At 38.0% G+C, this 14155-nt stretch overlaps 1 protein-coding gene across 1 annotated transcript; it reads right to left on the minus strand.

Moving 5' to 3' along the window:
• Positions 1–1640: 1640 nt before the first annotated feature.
• On the minus strand, positions 1641–5094 carry CALHM4 (calcium homeostasis modulator family member 4). The gene is made up of 3 exons (XM_059941979.1): positions 5011–5094; positions 4243–4713; positions 1641–2027 (listed from the first exon to the last, which is right to left on the minus strand). Exons 1-3 carry the CDS (start codon positions 5092–5094, stop codon positions 1641–1643), a joined length of 942 nt encoding a protein of 313 aa, XP_059797962.1.
• Positions 5095–14155: the final 9061 nt, after the last annotated feature.

Below are 14155 nucleotides of genomic sequence, written 5' to 3' on the forward strand. Positions count from 1 at the left end.
ACACTGTATATATCAGAAATAATCAAAATAAAATAGAAAACTGTCAAATATTAGAAGTGAAAAGGTAGGTAGGTCTTCCTTTTTAGAGTTCTAGATAACGGATATACAAATATAGGTTGCAGTCTTGCTTTCTAATACGGATTATGAGTGCAAAGGTGCAATTTGATAATGGAAAGGTACCGAAGGTGTCATCGTAGTGGAACACAGGGGAAACTTTCTAGGATAAACTTTCTATATCATAGCTGTAAAAATACTTCTGGTATGGAGGTGCTACAAATAACATTTATGACACCAGTGAGGATACAATATGTCATCTTTCCTTGGTTACGGCACGATGACTCAAGACCTTCTTGCATGGGCTTCTCCCTTACATGTTAACACTTTAGAAAGGGCTTTTTATCCTGATTCCCAAAAGGTCAGATATTTAAGCTTGAAGAAAGAGGAAGAAGCAGTGAAAAGTTGCTGGATATTATATAGAGGTAGAAATTTTTAACAACAGAAATTAGAGACAGGGAAAATAATGGTAGAAGACACGGAATGCAAAGAGGGAGGGTGACAGTAACATTTATTACCACTTGTTTTATGAAAGGCACTGTGCTGAGTACTTAGCTTATATTATCACATTTAATTGTCACATATATCCTCACAGTAGCTCTGAGGTAACTACTATGCGCAGATAACAAAATGGCTCTCAAAGATATTAATTTCTGCGTAGCTACTAGGTAACAAAACTAGGATTCAAAGTTTGATGTGACTACGGGGCTTCCCTGGTGGCGCAGTGGTTGAGAGTCTGCCTGCCGATGCAGGGGACACGGGTTCGAGCCCTGGTCTGGGAGGATCTCACATGTCGCGGAGCGGCTGGGCCCGTGAGCCACAACTACTGAGCCTGCGCGTCTGGAGCCTGTGCTCCGCAACAAGAGAGGCCGCGATAGTGAGAGGCCCGCGCACCGCGATGAGGAGTGGTCCCCGCTCGCCACAACTAGAGAAAGCCCTCGCACAGAAACGAAGATCCAACACAGCCAAAAATAAATAAATTAATTAATTAATTTAAAAAAATTTTTTAAAGTTTGATGTGACTACAATTTTCACATTTTTTATTTTTATTTTATCTTATTTTTATTATTTTTTTAAATTTTATTTATTTATGGCTGTGTTGGGTCTTTGTTTCTGTGCGAGGGCTTTCTCCAGTTGCGGCAAGTGGGGGCCACTCTTCATCGCGGTGCGCAGGCCTCTCACTATCGCGGCTTCTCTTATTGCGGAGCACAGGCTCCAGACGCACAGGCTCAGTAATTGTGACACACGGGCCTAGTCGCTCCGCGGCATGTGGGATCTTCCCAGGCCAGGGCTCGAACCCGTGTCCCCTGCATTGGCAGGCAGATTCTCAACCACTGCGCCACCAGGGAAGCCCCCACATTTTAAAAAATTAGACCAATATAGCCACTACCAGACCATCAGTGAAATTTCAAAAAGCGAAGCTGGCACAATGATCAGATAAACTGATTTTGGAAATAGCATTTAGGATGGACTTCTGTAAACAAATATCAGAAGAGAGAAAAAAAGATGAAGAGATTACACTGAAACTCCCTCACCACAAAAATAAAATATCTGTTAAGCAACCTGAAATGTGAAATGTGCTATGATTAAGGTTTTAATTCAGTACCTCCTGATTTGCTTTCCTCATTATCCTCATCCAACCTGTCTCCAAGGAAGCTGTAGTGACCTTGCATGTCATTACCCATGCAGAGAAAGCTGGGTACTGAAATATCTCTCCAGTCGTGACATGAGGGAATACGGATGTGTTGGACATCTTCATTTCCAGGAATGAAGCCAAATAGCTTCTTTATATGCTGCACGATGAGGAACCGTGAGTGCTGTGCTGCAGCTTGTTCAAAGAGCTCCCTCTCATTGTAGAGGTGGTTGGTCCAGTAGCGATGCCGCGGAGAGGTGAGGGGTGAGCAGCACCTCGCCAAAGAGCAGGAGACTAGGACAGCGATGGTTGCCAAGGTGATCAAAATCCAGCCCAGCATCTTCATATAATTATTCAAAAGAAAAACAGAAAACATCAATATATCAAATATTTAAGAAACAACCATGGCAGGAGGGATTCCTACAAAACGGAGAGCTAAAATGTGGGTAAGAAATTTGCTTTTCTAGTCTTTAGCATATTAGCAGGTGTTATTCATTTGATCCCAGATGCAGGTGTGACAGAGGATATAGGCCCAACCATTTCAACTTGGTTTTGGGATTACAAAGGATTTTTGGACTTGGGGGATTTCCAAAGGATTTTGAAATGGATTCTAAGTACTGTCCTTGAAGTGGCAGACATGATAACCTACCAATTACCTTTGCATAATGGACATAAAATACATACTTTGATTTTAGCTCAACCATCAGGTATAGGGCCATGCATTCTTTGGACACTTAATAAATATTTGATAATGATAGTGATGAAAATGATGATATAATAGATAATAATGGTAGCTTCGTAAGGTGTCTTCAATGATGTACCAGCAAGTATTTGTTGACATTTCTTCTTGAATTGCTCTTTCCTTTTATTTTTCTGTGACCAAAGAAAGTCAGTGAGCAGACTCTCATGTCCTTAAATGTGTAGCACCTATTGTTTTCCTTTTCATTTTCCTCTCCTTTCAAATAAGCATTTGCTGACCAGTTTTATGATTGATTTTTGAAATATACTTTGAAAGGAAAATGAACTAGATTTTATTTGCAACTATTTAGTTTCCATTTTTAAAGACTGACATAAGTAGCTCTTTTCTATATTTAGATTCCTTTTTTTCCTTTTCATTATTCTTTTTTTCAATATTTAGTGGTGGTTATGTAGATTGAGAGAGACAGATTCCACACATTTAGGGAAGCCAGCAGTATGCAGCCATAGTCTGGGAGGTGAAGGTGTCTTCCACAGCTTGTGATTCACTAACAGGCCTGGTATTACCAGTGTGTGCAGAGCAGGATAGCTTCAGTCTAGAGAGGCTGAAACCTACAAAGTGATACTGAGGCCAGCACAGCAGAGGAAAGGTCATCTTGGATGCCCATTAATTCATCAGCTATCATTTACTGAGCCCAAGGCTGACCTCCCACCATGTGCTGTGCATGGCGCTTGGTTATTGGGACTCACATGTGAATTTAGATACGTTCATTCTTTCCAAGTCTTTATGCCTAAGGAGGGAGACAAAATATAAAGCCTAGAAATATTCTGTGTTGAGAGCAATTTTTTCAACTAAATAGCATTAGTATTTTTAAAATTTAATAACTGAAAAGCGACAGGTCAAAAAATGGCTTTGCAATAAGTAGCTTAAAATTAATGTGTTTTTCTCAATATTCAGTAATAACCTATAGGGAAGGGAAAAGAATCTGAAAAAGAATGGATATAAGTATATGTATAACTGAATCACTTTGCTGTACACCTGAAACTAACACAACATTGTAAATCAACTATACTCTAATCTAAAATAAAAATTAAGTTAAAAAAATTAATGTGTTCTTACTGAATTGCAGTGATTTGAAATGTGTTTTTTCCCCAAATCCCTTGGAGAAACTGATAAAAACCAATGATTCTTTCTGTAATGACAAAAATGTACTTGTACATCTTTAAATTTAACCCATAAACCCAGTAGGTTTAGGTCTTCTCCTCACTTCACTCCACCCCCTCACACAAACCTATCTAAGGACACTAAATTTAGAACTATCACTGGTGTTTATTTTTAATCATAATTCAGCTTCCTGTAATTTTAGATGAGATTTTAATATATAAGAATGCATATTTAAGAATATAGATGCAGAAAGATGGAATTTAGTAATATAGCAATAATAATTTTAATATGAATATCTGAAATTAATTGTTTTAATATAGATTCTGAACACAGTACTGAGCACTTTAGATGTATTAGTTTATTTATTACTCACTCCAACCCTATGTGATAGATCCTATTAATAATGTCCCCATTTTACAGCTGAGAAAAGTGAAGCATGGATGAGTTATACAACTTGCTTAAGGTTTTGCAGGTTAATAAATGGCAAAGCAAGACAAACGCAGGTCTGCTGACTCCAAAGCCCAACATCCTAACTATATTTACATAGCCGCTCAGTAAAAATCAAATTGATGAGTGGCATCTAGTTTGTGTTCTATAATCAGACAATATGAGAAGCAGCAGGTATGGGAAATGTTTCCAGTGATTGTAGTTAATATGGGATAGCAGAGCACCAAATAAAAAATCAAGAACTTACTTGTGACTGGTATCTGTGCAGAAAAGCGACTTCATCTCTGACCAGGATCATGTCGGATGGAGCTGATTTGCAGCATGGAAACCCAGCTAAGATCTCTTCCCGTTTGCTGGCACTGACATTATCAAACACTCGATAATGATCCACAGATGCGAATTCACTTGCTGAGCATTCGTAGTACGTGCCTGTCAGCAGGGTCACCGCCAGCCACGTTAATGGAAGAACAAGTGCCCTCCCAGTGATGCTGAAAAAGCGAAGGCAAGCCAGCTTGCTCTCCAGGAAGCTGATTCTCCGGGCCGGAGGGGTACAGCTGCAGCAGTATTCATTGGGAATTGTCCACATCTGGCTTCTCAGAGCAAAGCCAGCAACCAGAAGGATTAAGGCAGGAATGACTAGAAAAGTAGAACCATAATAGAAGTTTTTCCCAACCTGACAGGGACATCTGAATGTGAAAGAGGAGATTTGTTGCCCACCATAGTCAAAGCAGCAATTAAAGAATTGCTAGGGCTTCCCTGGTGGCGCAGTGGTTGGGAATCTGCCTGCCAATGCAGGGGACACAGGTTCGAGCCCTGGTCTGGGAAGATCCCACATGCAGCGGAGCAGCTGGGCCCGTGAGCCACAACTACTGAGCCTGCGCGTCTGGAGCCTGTGCTCCGCATCAGGAGAGGCCGCGATAGTGAGAGGCCTGCGCACCGCGATGAAGAGTGGCCCCTGCTTGCCGCAACTAGAGAAAGCCCTCACACAGAAACGAAGACCCAACACAGCCATAAATAAATAAATTAAAAAAAAAAAAGAATTGATAAATGTTCCACTCCTCTGCAGAGAAGATACAGTATTGTTGAGAGCTGGGCTCATCGTTGGGAAGTCCTTACACAAATCAGCTTGTAGCCCTTTCTGATCATTAGACTCCACCAGCTATAACCACTTTATGGGATCTTACTGGTTTAACTGGTTGTGTCAAGTGACCCAACATCCTTACATGTTTAAAGGATTCTAGCATCTTTCCTTGTGTACTTTGTGAATCCTGAGCTAATAAATGCACTTCACAGTACAGCTGGAGGGACCTGAGGGAGAGATTTATCTGGTCTGAATGATGGGGGAAATTTCTTCAGTGTATCTTTCTACTAAAAAGAAGATGACTTGCTTGCAAAACAAACTGCTGCCATCTTTCTATGTGCTGCTTTGTGTGACACAAAATGCTCAACACTAGCAGAAGAGCATTGGAAGAAATACATAGAACATTCTTACTGGTCCAGGACTGTGTTACCATAAAATTATGGCATAAAGAATAATGGAAATTACCTAATACTAGAGCAATCTAAATTTAGGGCTGTGTGGAGCATCCATAACTTCAGAGTTTTTCCAGAAGATCCCAAAAGCTTTCCCAAAAGAGAAGAAAAAGACTTGGGTACCCATAAAACCAAATCACAACAAAAAAATTCTACCTTTGCATAAAAATGTGTTTGTATTGACAGAACATAATATAATAATGTGTTGTTTAAAAGTTAAGTTGCAAATTTGTTAATAAGGTATCTTTTTGTTATATGAAAATATAATATTTGGTTAATTAATAAAGTTATATATATAGACAAGAATTTAGTGATCAAACATGTAAAATGTTATCTATATTTATTTAATCATCAAATGTTTTTGTATAATTTCTATATAAAAGGCCCTGGTGTAGGCTTGCCTTGTCTCAAAAAAAATGAATAAGATATAAATTTCTCTTCTCAAATAAATCTCAGCTGGCCTTGGTTAAGTACATAATCAGTGAATTGAAACATAATGCTGAGGAACTGACCCAAAGTGCAGTACAAAAAGACAAAGAAATAAAATAATGTATCTTAAAAAGTAGTTAAAGGAGGGAGGAACACTCCCAAACTCATTCCACAAGGCCACCATCACCCTAATACCAAAACCAGACAAAGATATCACAAAAAAAGAAAACTACAGGCCAATAATACTGATGAACATAGATGAAAAAATCCTCAACAAAGATCAAGTGGGGTTTGTCCCAGGCATGCCAGGATTCTTCAATGTAGGCAAATCAATCAATGTGATATACCATATTAACAAATTAAAGGATAAAAACCATATGATCATCTCAATAGATGTAGAAAAAGCTTTTGACAAAATTCAGCACCCATTTATGATAAAAACTCTCCAGAAAGTGGGCATAGAGGGAACCTACCTCAACATAATAAAGGCCATATATGACAAACGCACAGCCAACATCATTCGCAATGGTGAAAAACTGAAACCATTTCCTCTAAGATCAGGAACAAGACAAGGTTGCCCACTCTCACCACTATTATTCATCACAGTTTTGGAAGTCCTAACCACAGCAATCAGAGAAGAAAAAGAAATAAAATGAATCCAAATTGGGAAAGAAGAAGTAAAACTGTCACTGTTTGCAGATGACATGATACTATACATAGAGAATCCTAAAGATGCCACCAGAAAACTACTAGAGCTAATCAATGAATTTGGTAAAGTTGCAGGATACAAAATTATTGCACAGAAATCTCTTGCATTCCTATACACTAACGATGAAAAATCTGAAAGAGAAATTAAGGAAATACTCCCATTTACCACTGCAACAAAAAGAATAAAATACCTAGGACTAAACCTACCTAAGGAGACAAAAGACCTGTATGCAAAAAACTATAAGACACTGATGAAAGAAATTAAAGATGATACAAACAGATGGAGAGATGTGGGGTGTGGATGGTGATGTGCTGAATTGGGCGATCGGGATTGACACGTATACACTGATGTGTATAAAATTGATGACTGATTAAAAAAAAAAGAGAGACATGTACCACAATGTTCATTGCAGCACTATTTACAATAGCCAGGACATGGAAGCAACTTAAGTGTCCATTGACAGGTGAATGGGTAAAGAAGATGTGGCACATATATACAATGGAATATTACTCAGCCATAAAAAGAAATGAAATTGAGTTATTTGTAGTGAGGTAGATGGACCTAGAGTCTGTCATACAGAGTGAAGTATGTCAGAAAGAGAAAAACAAATACCATATGCTAACACATACATATGGAATCTAAAAAAAAAAAAAAAGGTTCTGAAGAACCTAAGGGTGGGACAGGAATAAAGACACAGACATAGAGAATGGACTTGAGGACACGGGGAGGGGGAAGGGTAAACTGGGACAAAGTGAGAGAGTGTCATGGACATATATACACTACCAAATGTAAAATAGATAGCTAGTGGGAAGCAGCCGCATAGCACAGGGAGATCAGCTCAGTGCTTTGTGACCACCTAGAGGGGTGGGATAGGGAGGGTGGGAGGGAGACGCAAGAGGGAGGGGATATGGGGATATATGTATACATATAGCTGATTCACTTTGTTATACAGCAGAAACTATCACAACATTGTAAAGCAATTATACTCCAATAAAGATGTAAAAAAAAAAAAAAGCAGTTAAAGGAAATAGAAAACAGATTAAGCAACTCCATGTTCTGTCTAATAGGAGTTCTCGAGGAAAAAATGAAGGAGCAGACAGAAAAGCAATATTTGAAGAGAAATAACTGAGAATTTTGCAGAATCAAAGAAAGTTCTTACATCAGAAGAGTGTTATCTATTCTGAACAGTGTCACTAAAGATAAATTCACATCTGGACACATCATAGTAAAACTGCAGATTGTGAAAAATAAAAAAGCTTATAAAAGCTTAAAAGCTTAAAAGCTGTCAGAAAGAAAAGACAGATAACCTACAAAAAAATGACAATAGACTGACAGTACACTTCTCATCAGTAACAACAGAGACCAGAAGATGATATTCAAAGTGCTTTGTACCAGCTAAACCATCATTCGAGACAGAGCAAAATAAAGACACATACAGACTAAGGGAATTTACCACCCACAGAACCTCATTAAGAGGATTATTAAAGGATATATTTCAGCAAGGAGAAAAATAAAGGCTGAGGAAAGACATGGGAGCAAAAATTAATGATGAGTGCAAATATATTTTTAATGTTCCTTTATTTAATTATTAGTTATTTCTACAAATAACTACTTTTTATTTTAAAAGATACAACTAAGGTAATCCATGGTTATAATAAGATATCACTGCATAGCTCCTAAAATGGCAAAAATTAAAAAGACACGCCATACCAAATGTTGGTGAGGATTGCAGAGCAACTGTAACTCTTATATACTGATGTTGGGAACGCAAAATGAAACAACCACTTTGGAAAATTGTCAGTTTCCTTAAAAGTTACCTATATATACCTGCCATAAAACACAGGCACTTGTCTCCTAGTTATTTACTCAAGAGAAATGAAAGCATATGTCCACATGAAAACTTGTACATGAATGACAGAGCAATTTTATTTATAATAGCTGCAAACTGGAAACAACACAAATGTCCATCAACAGGTGAGTGAATCAACAAACTGTTATATATCCATGTAAGGGAAAACTACTCAGCAAAATAAAGGGAATAATCTTTTGATATATACAATAACAAGAATGAATTCAAAATAATTTTCTGAAAGAAAGAATTCAGGCACAGGAATACATAATGTATGACTATTTACATAAAATTCTTTAAAAATGTAAATTAATCTCTCCTGACAGAAAACAAACCAGTGCTTGCCTAGGGAGTAGGGGAGGAGGAATAAGAAGAGAGGAATTACCAGGGTCATGGGACAACTTGTGGCAGAATGTATCAATTTGAACCATGGGATTTTAATTTACGGAAGTGACTGAATGATGACACAGAGACGTCAATGCCACTGAAAGAAAAATTTATTACTTACATTTACCAAGAGAAGGGGGCGTGCCAGGCCACTCAGGGCCACATGGGGAAGTGCCAGGTTTGGTCAGGAGGCAGAAAGGAGGAGGGAAAGCCTAGGCCAGAGCTTTTAGTGGGGTTTCTGTGGGAAAGGCAAGGCAGGACAGGGGAAACAGCTTAGGGTTGGCTAATTCAAATAATTCTGGTGGGCTTCAGGGCATGGGGGCTGTTGCTACTTGTCTGGTACCTGGTCCTGGGTTGATTTAGAGCAGAGGAATTTTTGGCTTGGTGTATGAGAGTTAGACAAGAGAGTGGGTCAGAATATGGATTCCGGATCACACAAGAGATACAAACTACTTTGGCTGTTGGTTTGGTCCTGTAGTTAATGGATACAAAATAGACAAAGAATCAAAGAAAACACAGTTACAAAACAGGAGTGATGGAAATATTAATTATGTTGCTTAATTTGATGGCTTCAGGGGCGTACACATATGTCAAAACTTATCAAACTGTAAATCACTTATATTTCAATAGAGCAGTAAAAATCTTAAGTATAATTACTAAATAATAGAAATACAGTGCATAGATCATTCAGAAACAGGGGAAATAAAAAGAGAATAATGATAAGAAAAGAGATAGTAAACAAAGGAAAAAGGATGGTAAAAAGAAAACACAAAATAATGGTAGACATGAGACCAAACACATCAATAATCACACATACAAAAATTTTAAATAGCTAACAATTACTGAGTGCTCACTACATACCAGGCACTGTTCAAGAACTTTATCTTACTTAATTCCCACAATAATCCTATGATGAGGTACTAATACTATCCTCAGCTTTTTTACAGATGAGAAAATTGTGGTATGGAGAGATAAAGGAAATTGCAAAGGGCCACACAGAGATGAGTGAAAGGGCCAGGACTAGGACCCAGGTGGTCTGGCACATGCTTTTAAGAGCTGGTGTAAACTCACCTACAGAGTGATTAAAAAATAGAGTCGTTCCACTTACAAGTGACACACCTAAAACTAGACCACACACAAAGCTTGAAAAATAAAGGTATTGAAATACGCATGACTGGAAATAATAATATTAATATAAGGCAAAAGTGAGCTAAAGGCAAAAAGGGTCAAAAGGGCTAATTTTGAACACAATCATAATAAAAGGAACAATCCATTATGAGATATGACAGTCATGAACTTGTATGTCTATGACTGTATAACTGAAATATATAAAGCAAAAAATCAACTTATAAGGAGAAATTCTTATAATCATAGAGATTTTTAACATGTTAGAAATGATCAGGAAAACATTAGATAGTAAACATTGAAAGGATATAAAAGATATGAAAGAACAAAATTAGCAAGCTTTGTCTAAGATGTAGTGTTCCATACTCTAAAAATCGAGAATAAGCATTTTTATAAGTTCCCCATAAATCATTTGCCAAAACATACTGATCATGTACAAGATCACAAAGAAAATTTCAGCATTAACATCTAATAACAAGGAAACAGATTGAAAAACCAGGGTAATAGAATGCCATAGAGTAGGGGTTGGCAATCTATAGTTCAGGGACCAAACTGACCCACTGCCTGTTTTGTATGACTTTTAAGCCAAGAATGATTTTTACATTTTAAAATGGTTTGAAAGTTTTTTTAAATATTTTGTGACATGTGAGAATTACATGAAATCCAAATCTGAGTGTGTATAAATGAAGTTTTATGGTCATATAACCACACCTGTTCCTAAACTGTCTATGGTTCCTTCCCACCACCACAGCAGAGTTGAGTAGTTGTGACAGAGTCTGTATGGCCTTAAAGCCTAAAATAATCCAGCCCTTTATACAAAAAGTTTGCTGACCCCCTATTACAAAGCTGTGAAAAATAAATTAACTAGAATGACAGGTATGGATATAGATAAATCTTAAATAATTTTGGAAGAAAAAGGCAAGCTGTAGGATACCTGCAGTATGATACCTTATGTAAAGTTTTAAAATAAAATAATATTATGTATTCTTTATGGTTACTGACATCTGCAGAATTTAGAAATATATATAGAAACAATAAATATCAAGTTCTGGGTAGTGGTGAGGAAGAAAGAATAAGATTAAGGAGGGTACAGGATATCTCAACTGTATCAGTACTGCTGTAATGTTTAAAACAAAGCCTGAAGTATGGATAGAAATTTGTTCAGTAGAGCTTGGTAGTAAGTACTACATCTTCCTTATGTTTATAATTTCATATTTTAAAAATACGTTTAGTAGAGTATATGGGAAGTAAGGAAGTGGAGAAGGAAATTGTAGACCATTCTTTCAGGGAACATTGATTAGAAGTCGTTATTGAGGAGTCAAAGTCTTGTTGTAAGGGAGTTTGTTGATGACAAATTCTTAAGTTTTTATTGTCATTTACCGTTGAAAGAACTGACGTTGTCTGCAGTACTAGCATGTACCTTGTCAATGATTGTGAATGGTTGCATCCATGAGTAATCATTTTCTTTGGGGCTTTATAGCCAAATAGTCTCCTTGTTAAAGATAGTTTGCTGTTGCCTGTCTAGCCAACATGTAAAATGTCTACCCCTCAGCAGGGATCCGCCAACTCATTCACTGAGCACATGCTGGTGTTTGTACATGGGTACGGGAAATCAGGTCTGCCGGCTAGAGCTGTCTTCAGAGGGGTAGGGGTGCTGAGCGAATTAACACTGATTTTACGTAAAGAAATTCACTTAAACACCAAAAGCAGACTTAAACAGAAAAAGAAGTTGCAAAAAGATAACAAGCCCCTGGACCAGACGTTATAGTAACTGGAAGTGGCTTTGCATTGTCTGAGAGTTTGTGGATGATCACCATTATGTTTACTGTTATGATGGTAAACATAATGCTGACAGATGTGTAGATGTCCTCCTCTTTTAGCATCTCCCCAATTCTCTACTCAGCTGCCCTGGTACTTCCTACAGGACCAGTATAGGGGAGTGGCCCAGCTCACCACTTACTTGTGTTGATTGGCTGCAGCGCAGATACGATGAGATTGAAGAATGCGTCATTCTCCCAACACCGGCTCCAAATTCAGTCCTCGGCTACAGAATGAACCCTTGATAAAAGAGGAAAAATTTATCTTCTGCATTATTTTGAAATGACTCTTCTTCCTAGTTTGCTGCCGGGGCAGAAATTATAGATCATCTACCTGTTCGAAACATAACCTCTGTGCTTTCCTCTATTAAAGTGAAGGGCGGTTTTACATAAAAAGGAGCCTGGGGAACACAAGGCTCGCTTTGATCAGAAGAGCCGCTGAAGGTAAGCAGGTTTCATAGTCTGAACCACAGCAAAGCAGTGACCCAGCCAGTGCCTGCAGCTAGGCTTGTGCAGGCTGTGGTTCTGCATGGAAGCGCCTGGCAGGGGCTCCTTCCTTAAGCGCTGTGGTCCTGGCTGCCGGGGTGCGGAAAGGGGGGAGACCCATCCGTCTGGAGGAAGGGCTGGCTTTTTCTAATGAACCCATGATGTCCTGAATTCTCATAGCGGCCCTGATGTCACCATAGCATTAGAGTTCAGTGAAATCGATTCCTGTATCATCATACCCCTCCCACCGAGTACACAGGCCTTATCTGTTGTTCTCTGGATGTCTGATCCAGAACCAACAATTGCCCCCAGATTGGGCACAGCAACATGCTGTCAGCATACCTGATTAGCTTTTGCGAATCTACCTCTAAAATACTTTGCTCTAACATAATTAGAGTGTGTGCAGTAGAAAAAATAACATTCTTGATTCGCAGTCAGCAAATTGAGCCCAAATCACTCTTTGTTGTCTACTATCCAGCTAACCTTGAACAAATTTCTTAACCTCTGACTTTTAGATTCCTATCCTTTAAAATGGTCATGATTACAGTACTGACTACTTCACAGGTTGTAGCTGAATTACAATGAGATAAAGAGAATGAAAAACATGTTGTAAACTGTAAAGTTTGTATAAACGTAAGGTGTTATTAATCTGCCGCTGCAAAGCGCCCCCATGCCAGTAACACTGATTTTCCTGATAATTAGTCACATAGGCACTAATGGAAATGTCTTAAATATTGTAGAATTCCATTCAGTATATTCAGTACAAAAATCATCTATAGTAATTAGTGTTTATATAGTACATTATAATGTGTTTTATAGCACACATTATCTCTGATACTCACAATTATTCTGTGGGGTGGATATTATTATTGCCATTTTCCAGATGCAGCAAAGAGCAATATAATGGCTTGTCCAAGGTGACTTGGCCAGTAAATGGTAGAAATGCAGCTGAGCCTGAGCCTACCAAATCCTCCTAGGCTCTTTGAACTACACCACACTCTTCTTCAAAGTAGTCAGTAGTCTGTCACTTTAGAGCAAGAATTTTCCAGCACACATAGGCTAAATGACTCAAGCTGTAAGAAATAGGAAACTACTTTCTCAAATTGAGTTTTATGCTTCTATTTCTGGAACAGTTTTGATCCTCTGAGCCCTGCAGTTGTCACGATGAGAAGGTTTCTTGTTTTAACGTGATGTATTTATACTTCTGCATAAATAAAGACAGCCTTCAATAGCTAACATCTCAGGTACTTTCAAAAGAAAGCTAAGGGCTTGCTTTCTCTGACAGAATCATTATACATTATTAAACTGTAGAACATGCGTTTTGAGCAACAGTTTTGTAAGAAAATATTACCAACCAAATTCTATCATACCTTAAAATTGCTAATTATGAAGAAAAAACGTTACCAGATATACTTGAATTTTGTAATCACACAAGATGGGTATCTGTGATACCTGTTATTTGGGGGATAACATGATACCTTGAATCCAGGATTTAGTGCCTATAGATTGCTGATCCTGTCTCGAATTCACACAACAATCAATACAAAGACTGAATAACACTAACATTTAGATTTGTCTTGGTTTGTGAAGCTTTCTGTTTGTGATTTTAAAACAATGCCTTGGCATGAGAGCAAAACACCGCTCATATTCTTTTGGGCAGAAGAATTTTCAGTAGCTGGTGCTTCTGGTCTGACTTTTCACTATCAGCTTTTATGCCTTTAGATTACAACTCATCCCCACAAGTGAAGCAGTATTTGATCATTGGCAATGTACACAGCTATAAAACAGTCCTATTTACAATTCTTTTCCTCTTCAGCTCAGCAGA

This window comes from Balaenoptera ricei, chromosome 12 (genome assembly GCF_028023285.1).
Source record: "Balaenoptera ricei isolate mBalRic1 chromosome 12, mBalRic1.hap2, whole genome shotgun sequence".
Classification (NCBI taxonomy): Eukaryota; Metazoa; Chordata; class Mammalia; order Artiodactyla; family Balaenopteridae; genus Balaenoptera; species Balaenoptera ricei.